This window comes from Podarcis melisellensis (assembly GCF_964234715.1).
Source record: "Podarcis melisellensis genome assembly, chromosome: 3".
Lineage (NCBI taxonomy): Eukaryota > Metazoa > Chordata > Lepidosauria > Squamata > Lacertidae > Podarcis > Podarcis melisellensis.
This window is the reverse complement of record NC_138530.1, coordinates 30,250,062-30,270,349: the sequence shown is the minus strand read 5'-3', so window position 1 is coordinate 30,270,349 and position 20,288 is coordinate 30,250,062. Positions and strand designations below refer to the sequence as shown.

Genomic DNA, 20,288 nt, shown 5'->3' with positions numbered 1-20,288 from the left:
GTGGGTAGATTTTTTTTTTAACACAACAGGGCAGCTTGATATTTATCCATGGCAGCTCTGCGTTCAGTTAAGAGTTGCATAGTCCTTCTGTAAATTTTTGCTTCTGTTTAGCCCTTTTGGTGCAAAGGCTTAACATAAGTTCCTATAATCTCTCTTCCCCAAGCATGACCAAAATAAGACATTTTGTTGCTGTCAAAGGACTTCAAGGTCAAATAACTCCCAAAAGCATATTTTTACGGGTATTTCACTTGCTGTATTTGAAGTGTCAACATGGCATCAGTTATATTCCTGCCAGTGCAAAAACTACATGAGCTAAAACGTTCTATTTCCTTAGCAATAATTTCCTTAATTATTATTATTGTTTTTAATATTTAATGCTATATTGTTTTTAACTCTCAATTGGCAGCTGCACAGAGTGGCTGGGAAAACAACAAATTATTATATTATTATAGCAAGGTGAGGCACTATATTTTCATACCATTTCTTTAAATAGATTACTTTGATTCCCCTAGAAGTCTCCATTGCCTCAACTTAACATCCTTGCTCTTAAAATTCAATACTATGAATTTGTCCTACCTTTTAAAAATGGTCCTTGACTTTTGTATTTTCAGTCAGCTCTTTTACATGCCACCTTAAAGCTTCTACAAAATCTCCTCCTGTTCACTCTTCCTCCTTTGCAAAATACTGCCTCTCCCAAGACTCACCTGCTTCTGTTTCATCTCTTGTATTCACTATCATTTATTCCATCTTCCAGTGCAAATTCATCTAAACACTCACTTTCTATGCTGAGAAGGGTACATTTATGACAATTCCAATTTTAATCACTTAATTCTTCTGAAAGAGAGCTTAAAAGAAAAGTATCTATAAAAACTCGGAAAGCAGTGAATTCCTTTGTAGGATGAGGAAGTCCAGAAAACAAGGTAGATGATAAAAAACCCAGAGTTCCCAAAATGCAGCTCACAAGGGCTATTTCAAAGCCTTTAAGAGATCTGGCACCCAGTGTCTTTTTGAGGTTTTATATCTGGTTCTTTCACAGGTTTCACTTCCTCCTCTGGTTTTGGTTTAGCCTACAAATAAAAAGGAGAAAACGGTGTTACTGGAGAGCAAATGTTTTTTGTTCTTCTTTTAAGTACAGATTTAAGCAATGTGGCTTTCAGAATCAAGAGACAAATAAGCCCCATTTGTGCATTTATATTCACCACATGAAAACAGCCACAAGATGGAGACCTTTGCGGGGGAGTTGCTATCAACGCCTGTAGCCTCTAGTGAGTCAGCGTCAGTCTATAAGTTTGAGGGTAAAGGTTTTGAAGTGGGTAGCCTCCACTTCTTGTGGATCTTCATTCTCCAACTTGTGGAGGGCTGTAAACAGACAGCAGGACTTGATAGAGCCCCAACCTTTCCCCTGCTCTTTTCACAAGAGCAACACAAATGCCAAAACAGGGTTAGATTACTCAGCTTTTTGTTTTTTTGAATCTGGTACACAAGAATGCAGAAGGCACTCTAAATTTAGGCCAGTTCTTCAGGTACTATAAAACTGCAGCTGCATATTATTCGATAGTGGTCTCAACCAAGGCATATTTGGAAAGCTTTTCAAGGGAGTGACATTTCATGCAGGGAGCCCTTAGAACAAGGCAAAGATATCCAAGACACCAAAATCCAACGCTTTCACAGCACTAATCTCTATCAACACCATTCTTCCTCCACAAAGCAAGAAAGCAAGGTGATGCTGATGCAAAAGGTAACTCAAGCTGGAAGAAGCAGCAAGAAATGCTTACACTGTCCTCCTTTGGCCTTTTGGTGAGATCAAACGCAGAAAGGGCTTCTGAAGTCCAGTGTGCATGCAAAGCAGGGAACTCAAAAGCAATTGGCTCAACCAGGCCATAGTTTGCCTTCAGCTCCAGCTGGGGAGCCTCTGGGGGAATCTTCTGGAAGTAACTGGAAAAAAACAGCACGTTGGATTTTAGCAACCTCCTCGTTCAGGACTCAGGATTCATGCCACAAGGCAGTGGGCACAATTTAAACAAACACACCTCACAGTCTGCACATTCATTCCTATATCAGGCGTGGGAAACCTCTGGCCCACGGGAATAATTAGGCCTGTGCAGCATCCTTTGGCCACCAAGCCATTTCTGCCAAGCTATGCCTACTGACCTACATCTGATGCCATAAATGTCAGGTGTGGGGCAAGTATAAATCTGGCACTGCCAATCAGCTATGCTGTAAAGCACTGTGCAAAGCACCGAGTGAGGCAGCACTCTGAAAGGGGCTCTTGAAGATCCAATCATCAGCTGGATGTCAGATCTTCACAAGTCCCTTTCAAAGCACTGGGTAAGGCAGTACAGTGGTACCTCGGGTTACAAACTTAATTTGTTCCGGAGGTCTGTTCTTAACCCAAACCGTTCTTAACCTGAGGTGCGCTTTCGCTAATGGGGCCTCCCGCTGCCACCAGCACGCAATTTCCGTTCTCATCCTGGAGCAAAGTTCTCAACCCGAGGTACTGCTTCCAAGTTAGCGGAGTCTGTAACCCAAAGTGTTTGTAACCTGAAGCGTTTGTAACCCGAAGTACCACTGTACTTTGAAAAGGGGCTTCTGAACACTCCTGCGGGTCGAAAAGATCAACTGGCACCACTGTGACATCAAGTGATTGATAGGTGGGCTGCTCTGCCTACTTGCCAAATGTGGCCTGTGAGGAGCAGGGGAGATAATGATCTTGCCCACTGGCCAGATCCAGTTCTTCACTGGCTGTCCTGTATTTAAGGTCTTCAATACAGGAGCACAACCCAAAAAGAATCCTGGAATGAAGATTTCCCAAGCACTTCAGGCTGCTTATTTTATTGATGTTTTGTTATAATTGGGAAATGGATAACGGTCATGCCCTGCCAATTCCTTCTTTAACTAGAGAATGAAGTATGAAAGAATATCATCTGCTAGTGGCCTTTAACATCATTGCTCTCAGCCATACAAAATGGCTGCCGATCTTCACACGTTCATGTGCACCCATTAGTACTAATTATTTCCCACCGAACTCAGCAAGATCGACTTCTTAGTTAATATGTTTATGGCTTATTTGGCTGTTACTGTATTTCAAAAAACAACAAGCAAGATCACTTAAAAACCATGCAAGTATTTGTTGAAAGCACGGAAGAGATGTTACAAGCTTACATGAATCCATTCTCTCGCTGGCATTTTTCTAAGGTATTTTTCACCAGAGTTCCCAGTTTCCGAAAGAAGAGGTGGCCGGAAGGCTTAGCTGTAGTTCCAGGACCTTTGGTTTCACCATATTCTTTGCACAAAGCTTCAGCCTTGGCAAAAACTGAACAAGAAAACAACAAGTGAGACCATGCTCTTTCATTATTCCTCTTTGTAAAAGCTGGACAATCTACTGTTTTCACCCGAAAGGAGATTTGAAATACCGAGAACACAATCATGGACATATCCTTTACACTTTATAGAACGATGACATGTACTTGGAGAAATGACAACCAGCTGAACAGTCACAAAGTGAGACTGTTGCTTTTTTACTTTTGCTGATTGTTCTACATTGGCAAAAAAACAAACAACAACCATTGCATTTTCCCCTATGTAAATCGTTCTAGGCTTTTTTAAAGCAGAATCTCATATAGACGATTAGCAGATACCAAATCTGACTATCGTATCTTTGTAGAAAATACTTTCAGCAAACACTTATGTTACAATTTTGCTCAGGTACAGTGCAGTCTTCCCTAGCTTAATGATTTCTCCACACCTATCAGTTTGGCACAGGAATATTTACCATAGCAAGTCCCGGACCTGTTAAGAATGTTCTGAGGGAGATTTAGGTGACACTCTGATTCTCTGCATTTATGAGCAAGACTTTGGATGTTTTGATGTGTGGTAAATAGAAGGTAAAATCCCATATTTTCCGGAAGGAACAAGGTACAAAAGAATGTAAGGGCAGACCTGCTTGATCTGACCCAAGGCTATACTTTGTCTAACATTTCTCAGTGGCCAACCAGATGCCAGGAGGACAAGAGCTCTCTCCCACTTTTGTCACCAGTAGCCATTTCCTCCATTTCCAAATTGTCTAAACTTATTTTAAAGTCATCAGAAGTGGTGACCATCACATGTTGTAGAAACAAATTCCATAGTTTAACTGTGTGCTGTATAAAATAGTCATTTCTTTAGTCAGTCCTGAAATCTTCAATATTGAGCATCTTCAAATGGCTCCCAGTTTTAGCATTACAACAGAAGAACATAATCTCTCTATCTGCTTTCTCTTCACCTTATAACCTCTGTTATGTCCCCCCATGTTAAGACACTTTCTTGAACCAGCAGCCCCAAGCATTGTAATCTTTGGTCCTGCTGCCTGAACATTTTGGTTGTCCTCTTTGGGACCTTTCCCACCTCTAACACGTCTGGAAACAATATTCCAAGTGTAGTCTCACCAAACATTTGTATGCAGGCATTATTATGTTAGCAGCTTTGTTTTTTATCCCGTTCCTAATGATCCCCAACAGGGAATCTGCATTTCTCACAGATGCCAAACCCTGTGCTGACACTTTCATGGAGCTAAATGCTAACAATGTCCATTCACCCAGCTTGGAGAAAACTTTCTGGAGCTCTTCCCAAGATTTGTTTTTGCCACCTGAATAATTTGGCATCATCTGTGAAAGCCTGGTCACTTCATTACCGTTCACCCTTAACTCCAGATTATTTATGAACAAGTTTAAAAGATTTTTTAAAAACCACCATACATACATTTTTCTGATTCCTGCAAAGACCTAATGGCTTCTCCACATTTATCACCGGCCAGAAGTGTTTGACCATGGTAGCAGTAGGCCTGGTGAAAGAATACATTTGTTAAACAATTATGACATGGTTAGGCAAGCTAAGGCCTGGGGGCTGGATCCGGCCCAATCGCCTTCTCTATCCGGCCCATGGACGGTTCGGGAATCAGCGTGTCTTTACATGAGTAGAATGTGCCCTTTTATTTAAAATGCATCTCTGGGTTATTTGTGGGGCATAGGAATTCGTTCATTATTTTTTAAAAAAAAATATAGTCTGGCCCCCCACAAGGTCGGAGAGACAGTGGACCAGCCCCCTGCTGAAAAAGTTTGCTGACCCCTGAATTACGACATGCTGCGGAGCAACATTAAAATGCCACTTGCTTCAAGGGTTAAGGCAGAAGAGCAGCAGATCCAACTGGGGGGCAAACACCAACAATCCAACTGGGGAGCAACATTAAAATGCCACTTGCTTCAAGGGTTAAGGCAGAAGAGCAGCAGATCCAACTGGGGGGCAAACACCAACAATCCAACTGGGGAGCAAAAAAGGAGAATATGTACGAAGTGCATTTCTGCTCTCGTTCACAACACACATCTTCATTTGAGACAGTACGCAATTGTCACTGTCCATTGCAGCAGAATCGTACAGGTAATGGATTACTGCTGTGGGGACAAGATGCTGGGCCTGATATATTATAGGAAATTTAAGAGCATCCTATCAAAAATATATTCTTCCTGAAAAGTACTGCTTTAAATAGAACACAAAGCTTTGGTTGCATTCTATGCTAGTATTTTATGGCCCTTTGGAAATCTTCTTGAAATGTTTATAAACAATGACAGAGCACTCACATAGGCCATATAGAAACATGACTTCAGCTGAAGGTATTTTCGCCACTTGGTTGTATATGCTGGGTCCAGACTGGATAACATTTGATCTGGAAGAAGAAGACAGCATTACATTTACAATAGCAGTCTATTCACAAAGCCATCCTCTCACTGTGGTTGCTGAGACACTAATTTGGTATGAAAGCTCTAGTTACTCTGGGAACTGTCTTTTAATATGCATGGTTGCAAGATACACCTCACTTATTTGGAGAAAACTACAGCAAGCCAATCAAGTTCTCAACCTAAGTTTGTTTCTTGCCCCAGTTAGCTATAAAGAGGGAAAGGTAAACATTATCAAGTCTGTCTACTTTCTGGAATCATGGTTAACCCAAACCAAGACCCTTCTTAGCTAAATCTGAGAGCCATGGAAATCATTTACTGTCCATAATATTTCCTTGGTATTCTTTCAACGCTTAGGAGCCTGTACTTTAGGACTTGCTTAAGAAGCTATCAAGAATTCATACAGCAATGCTTTCTGACATACCTGCTCTTTGATAGAAATTAGCTGTTTCATAGGCCAGAGCAGCTATTAGACCAGGATTGTGTTTCAGTTCAATAGCTCGGGCAATAGTCACTGAAACAAAAAAATAGATATGCTGAAGCTATTTCCTGTAGTTGATGGAGATTAAAAGTATAAGTGAAAAATTGGCCACAGAAGTCCTGTTCAGAAATAAATAAAAGGTAACATGTTTCTAACAGTTGAGCCGCACCGGATGAACAACACAGACGCCTCCTGCAGGAACAGACTAAAAGGCCAGTCTAGTCCAGCGTCTTGTGCTCACAGTGGCCAATCAGATGCCTCTGGGAAGCCCACAAGAAACAGAACTCTCCACACTTGCAATTCCCAGCATATGATATACAGAGATACACTGCCTCTGACAAAGGAGATAGAACACAGCCATTGCGGCTACTAGCCATTGAGAGCTTTACCCTCTTTTTTTAAAAACCACCAAAATTGGTAATGATCACTACATCTTGTAGGAACAAATTCCCCAGTTTAACCATACACTTTGTAAATAATTTGAGACCCTGAGACCCCTGCCCCAATTATTGAAGGAAATCACTCAAATACCAGGCTCTGCTATCTTAAAGTTAAACTGAATTATTCATAGCTGCTGGTAGAAACAGGAAAGGTCAGGTTTCACAATGAAAAAAGGTACAAACATTGCTCATGGCTGAACGTAGCTAATTAAATTAGCAAAAGTGATATCATGAGTAATAGAACTGGACAGATGCCCCAAAGCTAATAACACGGGCATTATACCAAAGATCACAATAATGTTCTAGTATAGTTGTGCATATATGTCAGAATGAAAAGGATGGGGACACAGGTGTTCAAGCCAGAATAGAAAATTGAAATCACCATGTCAAGAGCAATGTTAGAACATGTGGAGGTCAGCAATAAACCTGTCAACCTCTCCTCCTATCCTATTACTGCTCAGCTTACTCAGGAGCATTCGGCGAGGTACTTTATCAAAGGCTCTTGAAGGCTTAAGTACATGACGCTGACTGGCTCACCTCTATCTATATGCTTGTTGACATTCTCAAAAGACTCCAAAGGACAGAATTTACCCTCACAGAAGCCACGCTGACTACTTCAGCAAGACTTGTTCTTCTATATGCTTGGTAATCCTATACAGTGGTGCCCCGCAAGACGAACGCCTCGCAAGACGAAAAACCCGCTAGACGAAAGGGTTTTCCGTTTTGGAGGCGCTTCGCAAAACCAATTCCCCTATGGGGTTGCTTCGCAAGACGAAAAAAATCTTGCATCCCCCCGCGGGTTTTTTTTTGCTTTTTTCGCCCTTTTCTTAAACCGCTAAGCCGCTTATCAGCTGTTCCGCTGATAAGCCGCTTAACAGCTGATCGCTGGAAGCCGCTTGACAGCTGTAGCGCTAATCCGCTAAGCTGTCAATGGGCTTGCTTCGCAAGACGAAAAAACCGCTATACGAAGAGCCTCACGGAACGGATTAATTTCGTCTTGCGAGGCACCACTGTATTCCCAGCAGTTTTTCCAGAACAGACATTAAGCTAACCAGATCCCCTCTGGATCCTGTTTATTTAAATATTCCAGCAATTGAGTATTTCCAAGGAACAGAAATAGAAATATTCCTTAATTAACTTGATACAAAGGGAGAAAATCAATTAAATAAATAATCTACTGAGTTTCATAACCAATGTTTTCAAATCCATTATGAGGAAGGACATTAGTCCTGCATGGAGCTTACAGGTTTGATTGTCGGTGTCTCCAATTATTGGGATCAGGTAGCAGGTGATGAGAAACATCTCTAAATCAGTAGGAGCTGCTACCAGTCAGAGCAGACTACATTCAACTAGGTGGACAAATACTGGCCAGGGGCATCTTCCTATGCCCCTCGAATATCTGGATTTTGCATTATTACTATATAAAAGCAGCCCCACTGCATCAGGCCAAAGGCCCATCTATTCTAGCATCCTGTCCTCACAGCAGCCAACTAAATGCTTACAGGCAGCCCACAAGTATGAGGTAAAATGCCAAACCACATTCCACCCTAGAGTTCCCCAGGAGAGAAAATATAAAGAAATCCAGAGAGAGCCCTTAAAAATTGAAGGAGTACCTTCTTGTGCTTCAGCTTGGCACTGGATAACGTAGGAATCTATCAGTCGAGCTTCTAAATCTCTTCCCTTTTCTACAGGAGTGATCAGCTTAGGGATGTGGCTTTCCTAAAGGGGGAAAATGTAATTTAAGATATGTTTGAAGTGCTATAACCAAAAACAGGTAACATCTGAAGGAAATGACCAAGGAATAATGAGATCACAGGTATAACGCTGGACTGGCTCTGGGATGGGCATTGGTGGCACTGTACTTCAGTGCTTCTGTTCCTATCTTCTATATGATTAACAGAGTGTCTTTCAGATGCTATTTGGCTGCCCCCTGGCACTTCTGCTATGGGGTTCCCCAAGGTACCATCTTTGCCCCCAATGCTTTTAACAAACCACTGAGAGTAGTCATTAGGAGACTTTGAGCAAGACGTCACCAGGGACCTGATGACACTCAGCTCTACTTCTCTGTAACATCTAAATCAGAGGAGGCTGTGCAAGTCCTGGATCAGTGTCCGGAGTCAGTGATGGGATGGATGCAGGAAAATAAATAGAAGCTGAATCCTGAAAAGATTCCTGAAGGAGCAGGCACATGATTGTTACATATTATTATTTTTATTTATTAAACCCGGTTTCTAAGCAAACTAGACTTTTAGCATCGCGGCAGCACTATTTTAGAACACACTTCTATTGAATTCTGACAGGCACCTACAGTTTTTATATTTCATTACCTGTTGTTGAAAACATTATTGTTTTGACACAACTTTTTATAGAATTAATTTGATCCAGTGCTGGGTCATCTGTTCTGTACTAAATACGTTTATAATATTATGGTGTTTTAATGAATTCATTGCACATTGCCATATTTTACACATGTATTGTGGGTTTATAAATAGTCTTGCAAATAAGTAAAAGTACTGTGCCATTCTACTTCCAAGCAAAGGAATGAATTCTCTGACTTTGTGAAGTGTATGGAGCATTTATGGCTACCATGGAATTCCAGAGGTATGTGGATCAACAAAAGACAGTTGCTATTAGACCAGGCTCCACTAGTCAATAAGTCATTCCAAAATTAAGAAACAGCATGTGGTATAGTCTCCCTAGGGCTTGGCTGCTTGCTTGAATGCACCCGCACATCAAAATCTCCTTGCATTAGGAAGATTTGCCCTATAAAAAGAAAAAGAAAAAAAGACAAGCTTCCAAGAGATTTGGAGGGCATTTTTGAAAGTCCACTCAAGAGTAATATCTACACAACTAGAAGAAGTGGGAAGCACAATACAGGGCTGAAACTCTCCAGTTTAACAGTTTTTAATTTGGGATTCAATCAGAGCAGTGGCACTCATTTATCCTAACCTTTTTCTGAGCATGTGAGCCTGAACAATGAAATGAGGGCAGGCTGGGGGAAATTGGGCAGGGGTGGTTGTGGGAGGGAATAAGAGACTGTTCTGTTTTACTGTAATAAGGTCAAAACCCTAATAACCATATCCCCCCCAACCCATTGTTTAGCTAGTTTTCCATGCATACAAATATGGTGATATTGGAATGCCTTCAAGCAATTCCCTCATATAAATCCTGATGTGCAACTATCCCATGGTGGGTATTCCACAGACTTTTCATAAACATCTGAAGTCGTTCTCTAAATTAAGTTACTGTATAAAAGAAGGGGAATCAGAACATCCCCCCAAACAAGAGCTATACTGACCAAAAACAAACAGGAAAACAGGATCTTCATAAGAGGAAATATGTGTGTGTGTGTTTTGTTTTTGTTATTTAAATAAAATGGGTTTGTACCTTTAAGTGTTTGAAAATCCCAGCTGCTATTTTCATACTCCTGTGGACATCTTTTGCTTCATCTTCGGTTATGCTAAAGGAGGAACAACAAATTAGTACTGCAACTCTCCAAGGATATTAAACATCACCCGAATTTACTCCCATCTAACCTCATCAAATTTTCCAGAATTCTCATTGGCCAGGTTTATTTCTAATGTCTATTATCTCACCCCATTTCAGGAGGGGTTGCTGTAAATAACCTTTGTTTTAAATGTCTGATACAGCCGAGACAGTCAGAAGGTCTGTCTTATACCAGATCAAAGTACAGCCATACCTAGAGTTGAATGTGCTTCGGGAGCGTGTTACCTCTGGGTTTCACCGCTTGCGCAGACGCTCAAAATGACGTCACACGCATGCACAGAAGCGGCAAAACACGACCCGCGCACACGCAGACGTGCCGCCGCATCTTGCGTTCCATTCGGGATGCAAACGGGGCTCCAGAACGGATCCCGTTCGCATCCCGAAGTACCACTGTAGTTGTGCTATGCATCTAGCTCAGCATTGTCTGTACTGACAGACAGACAGACAGGGTCTCAAGCAGATGCCTTTCCCACTTCTCACACAATGATTTCTTTCACTAAGTATGTCAGGGATGGAACTTGGGACCATCTGTATGTAATGTGTGTTCTGTCACCAATTATAAACGTCGTCAACACAGCCCAACAACTGCAGCTCCAGTATGTATCTGTTTCACCACAAATACCCTTTGGACCAGGCACCCCCAAACTTGGCCCTCCAGCTGTGTTGGGGCTACAACTCCCATCATCCCTAGCTAACAGGACCAGTAGTCAGGAATGATGGGAGTTGTAGTCCCAAAACAGCTGGAGGGCCGAGTTTGGGGGTGCCTGCTTTGGACCCTGGCCTATGTTTCCATACCTAAAACATAATCCTCAAATGGAAAGCGTAAGAACAAAAGATGCAACATATATATCCCATGAAAAACAAGACTGTCTTCGCTTGCTACCTTATGGCTAGGAAGGCAAGTGTCAACAGAGCATTCCATAACCAGAGTGCCATCATTGAAGAACGTAAGAGCCCTGCTGGATGGGATGAAAGCCCCATCTAGTCCAGCATCCTGTTTCCATAGGGACCGGCCAGATGTTTAGGGAAAACCTACAAACAGGACATGGGCACAACAGCACTCTTTCATTGTCTATTGGAGGAAAAGAACAGAGAAGGGCCTATATCAGGTCACCAAGTACCAAAAACTCTGAAGGAAGGGGAACCTGGAGCAGGGGTTCTGATGAGAATATCAGAGAAGGGCAGGCTCAGATAACAACAGGCAGTCCTTCAGATATGCTGCTCCAAAGCCATACATGTGCTTTATATAACCACTATATATGCTACTTCACAATTTCGTCTGTTGGCTTAACTGATGTTTCAATGGGCTTAAGGACAACTAATGCTGCACAGGAAAAGAGGTAGATAGTTTAGAAGCCTATTACTAAAGTGAGAATACTTACTCTTCTTTCCCTGCCAACCTCGATGCATATTTTGTGTACCACAAAGCCACATTAAATCCCATGGAAATTAATTCAAACACAGCATCTTGTTGGGCACTAAGGGACAAGGGAAGAGAAAGAAAGAGAAATATAAACTCAAATGGTTTTTTGCATCAACTACAACACACTGTTAAGTACTCCATCTCTCTTTTAGAGACTTCTAAGGCGAACAAACAATCTTATGTTTAGTTCCTTCCTCACCCGCCCATCCCAGATCATGTGAGCAAACCCCAGAGTATTCAAATGTATGCTCCTCACATAGATTTCAGACAACTTGAAAAGGATAATTGTTTAGTCAGAAACAATTTATGCTTTGTTTTAAACTGGATTAAGAATGGTTGAAGCAGAACTCTTGTGCAAAACAAAGCACAGAATAGCAGTCAGAACTTTTACAGTTCCCTATAAAGAGCAACTGAGAATGTACTAGTTGATGTTTTAAATAGAACATTTATCTTAAGCAGAATTATTCACATGCCCTGTAAAGATAAATTTCATATGAACCAATCTTCTTCTCTCTGGGGTTCTATGATAATAATTTATAATAATAAACTATTATTTATACCCTGCACATCTGGTTGGGTTTCTCCATCCATTCTGGGCAGGTATGATACAGAAGAGTTTGCAATTCAGGGGGGGCTGCAATTACCCATACAAATCCCCTAAATGTGCAGGTATTGTGGAAGACCAAATCATAGGAGAATATATATAAATATATATTTGTTTCCAGGCACCAACAACTTGCCTAATCATAGTGGCCTGGTTTAATGTGAATGAGCAATGTGCTCTAGCATTCTGCTGAAAACACAAGTGCTTAGCTTGCCCCTCATTCCTGCCAAGCCAGAGAGGAAGCAAGTCACTGTGCGGCTTGTCATTAGTATTCATTTATAAAAATATTTATATACCACTAATTCATAAAGAAAATCTAAGCAGTGTTGTTGTTGTTTAGTCGTTTAGTCATGTCTGATTCTTCGTGACCCCACGGACCAGAGCACGCCAGGCACTCCTGTCTTCCACTGCCTCCCGCAGTTTGGTCAGACTCATGCTGGTAGCTTCGAGAACACTGTCCAACCATCTCGCCCTCTGTCGTCCCCTTCTCCTTGTGCCCTCCATCTTTCCCAACATCAGGGTCTTTTCCAGGGAGTCTTCTCTTCTCATGGGGTGGACAAAGTATTGAAGCCTCAGCTTCAAGATCTGTCCTTCCAGTGAGCACTCAGGGCTGGTTTTCTTCAGAATGGAGAGGTTTGATCTTGCAGTCCATGGGTCTCTCAAGAGTCTCCCCCAGCACCATAATTCAAAAGCATCAATTCTTCAGCAATCAGCCTTCTTTATGGTCCAGCTCTCCAGATGGAAAAGCAGTGCAGAACAACTGTACAATCCAGCCTCTCAGTTACCAAAATATGGACTACTTGAGAACCCAGGCTCACAGGTTTTTTCTCTTGGAACAAAGGATAAGTGGAAGCCAATCAGCTGATAGGATGCAATTGTTTTTAAACATTTATACAATGTTTTAAATGATATTTTTACCACTGGGCCTTGAAAAAAAAGGGCACAGCATAAACAGAAGTAATAAAAATAGTTACAATAGGCACTGAAAACCATACTACATGTAAGTAAGTACCTTGGTACTTGTCCTTGCAAGGTGTCTGTCCACTTAAAATTCTGAATATATCTCAGCTTGCTGTCCTGTGAAGAGTCATCCAATGAAACTATAAAGCCTGTTAAAACAAACAAACTCCTCTAAAATTCAAAGTAACTTTCAAAATGATGGTTTTGATCTTCAGCAATTGTTCCTGAGTCTACTACTCAGCCTTATATACGTAATTTGTTTATATGTGCACTTTCACTATTTAATAGCCCCCCAAGATCTACTCTACTGGGCTAATTGGGGGCCAGTTTTAATGCTTCATATTGTACTGTACATCTTCTATAGGCTCATTGCATATAAACCGTCTAATAAATATATTAAATAAAATTGTTTCATTATTAGGTGGGAAAGCAGAATTAAGAAAGCTATAGAAGTACAGCATTTTCCTACCGGTTTCAAATATGTCAAGTACATCCAATAGAGATATGAATCTCTGGGCCACTGATCTACATATCATGCCCATTGGGCTAGTGTCCCATTTCTATCTTTTATTGGCACAGCTGAGAATTTGTGCTCTCTAGTGCGAAGCACAGAAATTTATTTACTGAAACTACTAGTAACCCAGAACAACTATGCCAGCTGCACTGATATCTTACCTTTCAAGAGTGAAAAATAGGAATCAGTTGCGTTTTTCATCATATCTGGATTACAACTAAGATCTGTAAAAAGCTCCAAGAGTCGGCTTCGTGATAATCTTAGATCACTGTATTAAGAAACACACCAAAAACACAGTTCAAAGACAGATACTTTGGAGAGATGCAGTGTTGGGTTGTCTCTTATATCAGTACTTGCAAATGCATGTTGTATGTTGAGAAGCCCCACTGAGTTTTTAGAACCACTTACTTGCAAATCTTTGTTGCAGCTGGAGTGGTGGCTACCCCATAGTAATTGAATGAGACAGGAGCTGTAGCCTTTAAAGGGTTTCGATGAAACCAATGAGTCATTTCTGAGTGTCTCCTGCAGGTTTAGAACTACAGCAAGCCTGAAACAGCAAAGGGAAGGGAAGAAACTAGAGATTATAAACATAAATACCAATCTTCAGCAGAAATAATAATGATAAAGTATCTAATTACTTAGAAATAATTCTTCATTGCAGGAAAGACTTAAGGGTACAATCCTAGCCACATTACTACAACGCAAATCTCCCTTACAATTTATTTACTGTATTAAAATTATTTGTATATTGTCTTGCATTTCCAAACACAATAAAGTGGTTACAGGGCAATAAAAACGGCAAAATTTAACAAAATGTAACAATAAAAGCTGTATCGGTAAAACATCCATTACAATTACAGTGGCCAGATATGCCAGGAGTTAGTATTAACAATCAAAAAGAGGTTGGGTAAAAGGAATGTTTTTAGTGGCTGGGGAAGCATCTAATAGTTGGTGCCTGCCTGATCTCCAGAGTACTTACTTCTGAGAAAGGACTGCACTATATGAAACATCTACTGTATTTTTTAAAGTCAGTATTAGCTAAGGTGGCAGCACGGAAATGCTTAACCCTTTCGCACCCAGTTTAATATGACTAGTGCAGCAGAGATATACTACATAGCAATCATTCATTCATCACATGATACACTTTTGCAGAAGGATAAATCTCTTTTATGTTATCTTTTCCAGTTTTCATAAGCTAGGCATTGTTCTGGAATAAACAATAACCAGAGCTTCAAGAATATTTTAAGAGGCAAGAAGTACAGAGCACTTATACAACTGCATCAACTAGATTTGCTACTCAGAATTTCTATCAATGGGGCCATTATTAACTTGTCTTTTGTATCTGTGAGTTCACGCTAGTCCATAGGATGCCTTTGCTTTAGTGTCAGAAATACAGTGTTTGCTAGAACTAGTTAAACTTGACTGTTCAGAGCAGATATATGTTTGGTTTTTGTTGTAAGCCCACTCCTGCATTAGTAGATTTGTTCAACTGTGAGGCTTACATGCATTTTAAAAAGCATCCAACCCTTTCACAAGCTTAGCCTACATTAAAGCAGAAGAAAGTCTGGAGCAGTTGCTTTTGCAACAAACCAATATTTCTGAGCAGAATAGACTCATAGTACAATTAAATATTAAAAGCAAGTAGATTGTGATTAGGATAGTTAAAGCAACACTTGGAACAATCTAATTACTGTAATTTCACCCCCATTGTTTTTCAAGAACTGAAAAATGAGATACCTTTTACAATAGTTGCCCCAGACAAACTATATTTACAGAAAGCACTTCTATATAATTAGAAGTTGCTTGTGCTCTCTTGATTAATGACTATCACTTTAGAGCATTAAGAAACTTCTGCTTTTATTGACTGAGATGCTGCACAACCACTAAATTTATACTGTACAACATAAATGCTGATGTTCATCTGATATTTCTTAGCAAGCTTCTTTAAAGCAAAACCCTCAGTGCAGGCTTCCTTTACAAATAACATTACTGAATCTTTACCCATGTATAAATGGCATAAACATGGGCTGTGATCCAATGTGCATGTGAGGCTATGTACATGCATAGTGAGAACACATACAGCTGGAATATATTGTAGGCACTTGCACAGCTCAAGAAGCAAACTGATAAGCACCTTGTCTGATCCGTCATGCAAGAGGCTCCAGCAAAAAATATAAAAGACACCCCCAATTCTGCATGTAGTTTTCTACCATAACAGCACAAAGGTTTAAAATCACAGCCCAGGTTCTACTCTAACACCATTTTGCATCTAACATCTATTTCATTAAAACATTTCTTAAAAATAACTATTGTCCTTCTCAAATTGGTTACAGTATTTCAGTCCACCATTACAGCTTAATGCATAAGTGGATTTTTTGACAAGAAGTCATGCTTATAAGGTCAGGACTGGTTAACTGAACTATTAACCAATATTCATAAAAACACCCAAATAATAGCTTAACAAGGCCTAAGCCACTACACTGACCTCTGTTTCATGCCGGAGAGTCATAGCTGTCAACCTTCCCTTTTTTTTTTGCGGGAAATTCCCTTATTCCAGCGCCATTTCTCACTGCTTCCCACTGCTATCCCAGATTGTTACATATCCTGTAGACTGTCCCCGCGACAGGTGAGGCTGCTGATCCCTTATTTTCGAGGCTGCTGATCCCTTATTTTCAAATCTAAAAGTTGACAGCTATGCGGAGAATCTTGCAAGTCCTCAGTCTGCTGGATGACCGTTAGGCTAAACCAGAGGTTTTCAACCAGTGTGCTGTGGCACCCTGGGGTGCTTTGAATGATGGTCAGGGGTGCTGGGGGCAACACTGGCCTCTGTCCCTCTTCCCTCCTTCCTCTGATGCCCTCACATCTCTGCCTCCCAAAGGCTTTCACAGCTGTTTATTGCAGTTGCCCTGGCTATCTTTATGGAAGGTGGGCAGCTCAGAGACCAAGGATGACTTTAGCAGCTGCCCAGAGAACTCCCAAGGAGATGGGAGAGGAGAGGAGGCTGAAGGAACACTCCACAAGGGAGGGTGTTTGAAAAGGGTGAGGCACTGTCAGCTCTGCAGGCAAGGGGTGACATAACTGGGTTCCTGAGCCCCACAGGGGTGCCACAGAAAGAATGTAGTTGGTTAAGGGAGCCATAGACTCAAAAAGCTTGAAAACCTCTGGGCTAAACAAACGAGGATTACTGCATGCTTCTCCTCAGTCTGGGACTAATGGGAGAAGAGAAGCAAATTGGGGTTGAAGAGGTGTTCCTGATAGCACATATACCCCTCAAGGATCTTTTAAGCTGTTAGATGTCTGTCCCTTCACAATGCAGTATAAAGAATCCATTGGGATACTTAATTTGGAGCTTCTGACCTAAATCAATCACTTCACAGAACTATTTCAGCCATGAACAGGAAAGAGCCTCCCCCAGGTTAATAGGGTAGATCGTTAATGGAGAAGGAATATGTATCATCAGAGATGTTTTCCCCGAAATCTCCCGTTTACCACACACACACTTTGCATGCAATGTCTCGGAGGAGTCAAGGATGGCCATCATCCGCCCCAGCTTCACACCAGAGCACTATAGTGACCAAGCAGATTTCCCCCATCGCTTATCCCCACCTCACCCCCATACAGATGTTTGCCCTGAATCAATACTTTTCTACCCCAGGGCAGCAATCCTTTACCTCCCTACTGGGCAGCAGGCCCCAGTGAACTCAATGTGACTTACTTCTTAGTATACGGCGTGTAGGATTGAACATACCTCCCTCAAATCCCTGTCAAAACTTAGCAGATTGAGAAAAGCGAAGTAGTGCTTCTCTACAGGGCGTGGTCATCTTTTGCTTATAAACATTACTTCACTCGTCGCAGGCCCTGCCGAGGGGAATCTCTTCCCAGTCTGGCCTCACCAACACACAACCGGGCCAAACACCGGAGTATTAAAAAGGGCACGAAGTCGCGCCCCGCCAACCCTCCCGCGTGTGTTTTTGTGTCTCCCCCACCACCGGCCGCCTTTCTCGGCCTTTCCTCCCCAGGGCGGGGCTGCTCTGTTTACCTTCTCTCCGCCAAGCTCTCCCTGCTGCGCCGCTGCTACGGCAACCACTTCCTGCTTGTGGGTGCGGGAGGAAAAGAGACCGAGATATAATAAGAAGGATCCCGGGCGGAGCAGCTCCTCCACTTCCGGCGCCGGCTTCTCCTCCCGCCGGTCTCTATGGTGCCGCGCGGATCCGGGAAGCAGGCGCGAAATGGCCGCGCCGCGAAAGCCCAGGGAGTCGCTCGCGCAGCGGAGCTGCCTCCCCGCACTAAGCCAGAGCGCATCGATACCTCTCAAGCCTGCGGAGGAGGAAGGGGGAAAGCGGATCCCCACGCCTCGCCCCTGTCTCTTATTGCTCCCAGACGGAAAGAGACGGGACTACGGGGGAGTAAAGCCCACGGAGCCCAATGGGATTTTGAGCCAGCCTGCACCCGATGGCCTTGCCAGTCTGTTCCTCAGACAGGTTGCCATGGGCTCAATGCAAGACACATAGGTTCCAGTCTTGCTTGGATGCAAACCCTGCCGATTAATGGGTGATCTACTTCCCAAAAAGTGTACACGCTTAATCAGTTTCCTGCTTTGGTATCTGCCACCCGCGTTAATGGGTGATCTACTTCCCAAAAAGTGTACAGGCTTAATCAGTTTCCTGCTTTGGTATCTGCCACCAGCGTGCATTCTGAGGGACTTATCCTGCACAGTTTTTTCCTCTCCTCTCAACCCCCGATAAGGAGGCAATACCCTATCAGCGGGGAAAGGTTATCCATGGCCTGCTCATCGGTTTGCTCCAGGACACTTCTTATATTAACTCACTGCGTTGTAAACTATGGATGTCAAAGTCGCTCTCTGTTAGAGACCGCAATAGGGGGGTGGGTGAGTATCTAGCAGTATCTAGCGCGGTTGCGGCAGTCCATAATGAACGGCTTGCTCCGAAGTAGTCCCGTTGACTACAGCAAGACTACTTTGATCTGGACTAAAAAGTTGTAGATTGCAATCTCTCTCACGCGAGCTAATGGCCACCACGAGCTATCAATTGAAAGAGAAAGTAGGAGGACCTTATTGTTCCATCCTTCCCTTTTGTTAGTGCGACTGCCTTAGGCAGGCATAATAGGGAATAAAGAGGGGTCCAATTTTTCGCGCGATTCAGGCTACAATCCTATGCCAATTTACTGAAGAGTAAGCGCCACTGAACGTAGTGGGGTTTGCTTCTAAGTAATCATGTATTGCATCAGGCTGCGGACTACCGTGTTAATACGAATCTTTGCCCACGAGCTTTGTTGCCAACTGTCTTCGGCTGCGGTCATCAGTGAATTTACTTTTAAGGTAATCCTACCTGAAACCAATGGGATTCACTTCCTAGGTAACTAAGTTGCTAAAACTCTTAGAATTATCACATGGAAGGTAAGAACTTGGGTTTAATTGAAGATACAATCCGTGCCCATTGAAATCAGTTCAGTTTGCTTTGGAGACAGCGCTGAGATTGTACTTCCTATCGAAAGGATTGTAATAGCAAAGCAGGCAATGGATTGTTTAGTGAGGGGAGAAGGGGGGGGCGCAGCCTGAAAAATAGAACAAGCCTTCGAGAAGTGAGGTCTATGCTTAGCTAGGCAATAATATACATACTGTACAAGAGTAGATAAAATAAAGCCAAGGAGGTGGCATTAGAAGGAAACTCCCCAGTGTACAGAAGTTCTCCTATGTCCACATCCACAAATATCCCCTACACAATATAAGGATGAAAACATGCCTTCTTAGCACCCTGTGTAATTCTACATGAAAGCATCGGGCTGTCGCGGTGTTTTGAGCCCTACCTGAATGCAATGGCACTTCCGTGTAAACATTTTAAAGGATTGAGCCGTTGAAACACTACAATCGGCAAAGAGAGGAAGGAGACAGGGTACATACCGTTGTCTTTTAGCTCAGATGCTGGTGTGGAGGGGTTGAAACGCAAGATAAACACACATTTTTAGATAATATAAATAAAGTCTGTCCATAGCACTCACCTCTACCCACGACGGATTCGTTAGCCCACTTATGTAGATCCAGATGTGATGGTAAGCAGGAGCGTGATGACAGGTTTGATCCAAGACCTTGGCAATAAATGCGCTAAGAGAGACCCTAAACTCCCGAGATAGATCTACTAGCCGAGGATCACGTGTCCTCTCTTGCCCTGGCAAGAATCAGGTAACGAGGCGGAAGTGCTTCGGCTGGTGCCATCGTAGAAATTGGGCGGGGCGGCTCCTGAAGAGCCATACGCAGGGTTAGGTGCCCCTTGGGGAGGTAACGGCTAAGATCGGGAAGCAGAGAGTGCATGTAGGCTTTTTATTAAGGGAGCTCGCCTCCCGATTCCCTCTGAACGCCGCAGGGCAGAGCCGTAATGCAGAAACGGGACAGTCAGTCTAACATCCATGTCTCTATGTTGCCCTGGGCTTTTTTCTTTGCATTGGTTGCCCGGCACGTTGCCCACAGGAGGAGGTAGCCACGCCCACGCGCCCCTCCTCTGCCTCCGGGTTTGAATTTGAGTTTCCATGCGCGCTGTGGAGGGGTGCAAGCACCAACGCGTCCGGCGAAGTGCGTGTAAGGCAAGGCACCTTGAGCCCCAGCTGAGCGCTGCGTATTGGTGGAGAGGACAACTC

The 20,288-nt window shown here is 42.7% G+C and overlaps 1 protein-coding gene across 3 annotated transcripts; it reads right to left on the bottom strand.

The window, feature by feature from the left end:
* Positions 1-722: 722 nt before the first annotated feature.
* BROX (BRO1 domain and CAAX motif containing) lies at positions 723-20,070 on the bottom strand. Of its 3 annotated transcripts, none has more exons than XM_081905276.1 (13): positions 19,656-20,070; positions 14,046-14,184; positions 13,799-13,905; positions 13,176-13,272; positions 11,519-11,614; positions 10,017-10,089; positions 8,243-8,348; positions 6,133-6,222; positions 5,613-5,698; positions 4,738-4,819; positions 3,163-3,313; positions 1,776-1,935; positions 723-1,067 (listed from the first exon to the last, which is right to left on the bottom strand). In XM_081905276.1, the coding sequence occupies exons 2-13, from the start codon at positions 14,144-14,146 to the stop codon at positions 981-983; spliced, it is 1,236 nt and encodes a 411-aa protein (XP_081761402.1). In that variant the 5' UTR covers positions 14,147-14,184; positions 19,656-20,070; the 3' UTR covers positions 723-980. The 3 variants fall into 3 exon arrangements, with proteins under 3 accessions (XP_081761402.1, XP_081761401.1, XP_081761403.1); XM_081905275.1 differs by lacking the exon at positions 19,656-20,070 and adding an exon at positions 17,677-17,831; XM_081905277.1 differs by lacking the exon at positions 19,656-20,070 and adding an exon at positions 17,386-17,633.
* Between the last annotated feature and the right edge of the window lie 218 nt (positions 20,071-20,288).

Bases quoted from the DNA above. Each gene is read 5' to 3' on its own strand.
- BROX (XM_081905276.1), bottom strand. From the start codon at position 14,146: ATGACTCATTGGTTTCATCGAAACCCTTTAAAGGCTACAGCTCCTGTC. The intron at 11,615-13,175 runs GTACTTACTTAC...CTTGTCCCTTAG, and splicing joins TTGCAAGGACAAGTACCAAG to TGCCCAACAAGATGCTGTGT. The intron at 6,223-8,242 runs GTACTCCTTCAA...TTTTTGTTTCAG, and splicing joins CCAAGCTGAAGCACAAGAAG to TGACTATTGCCCGAGCTATT.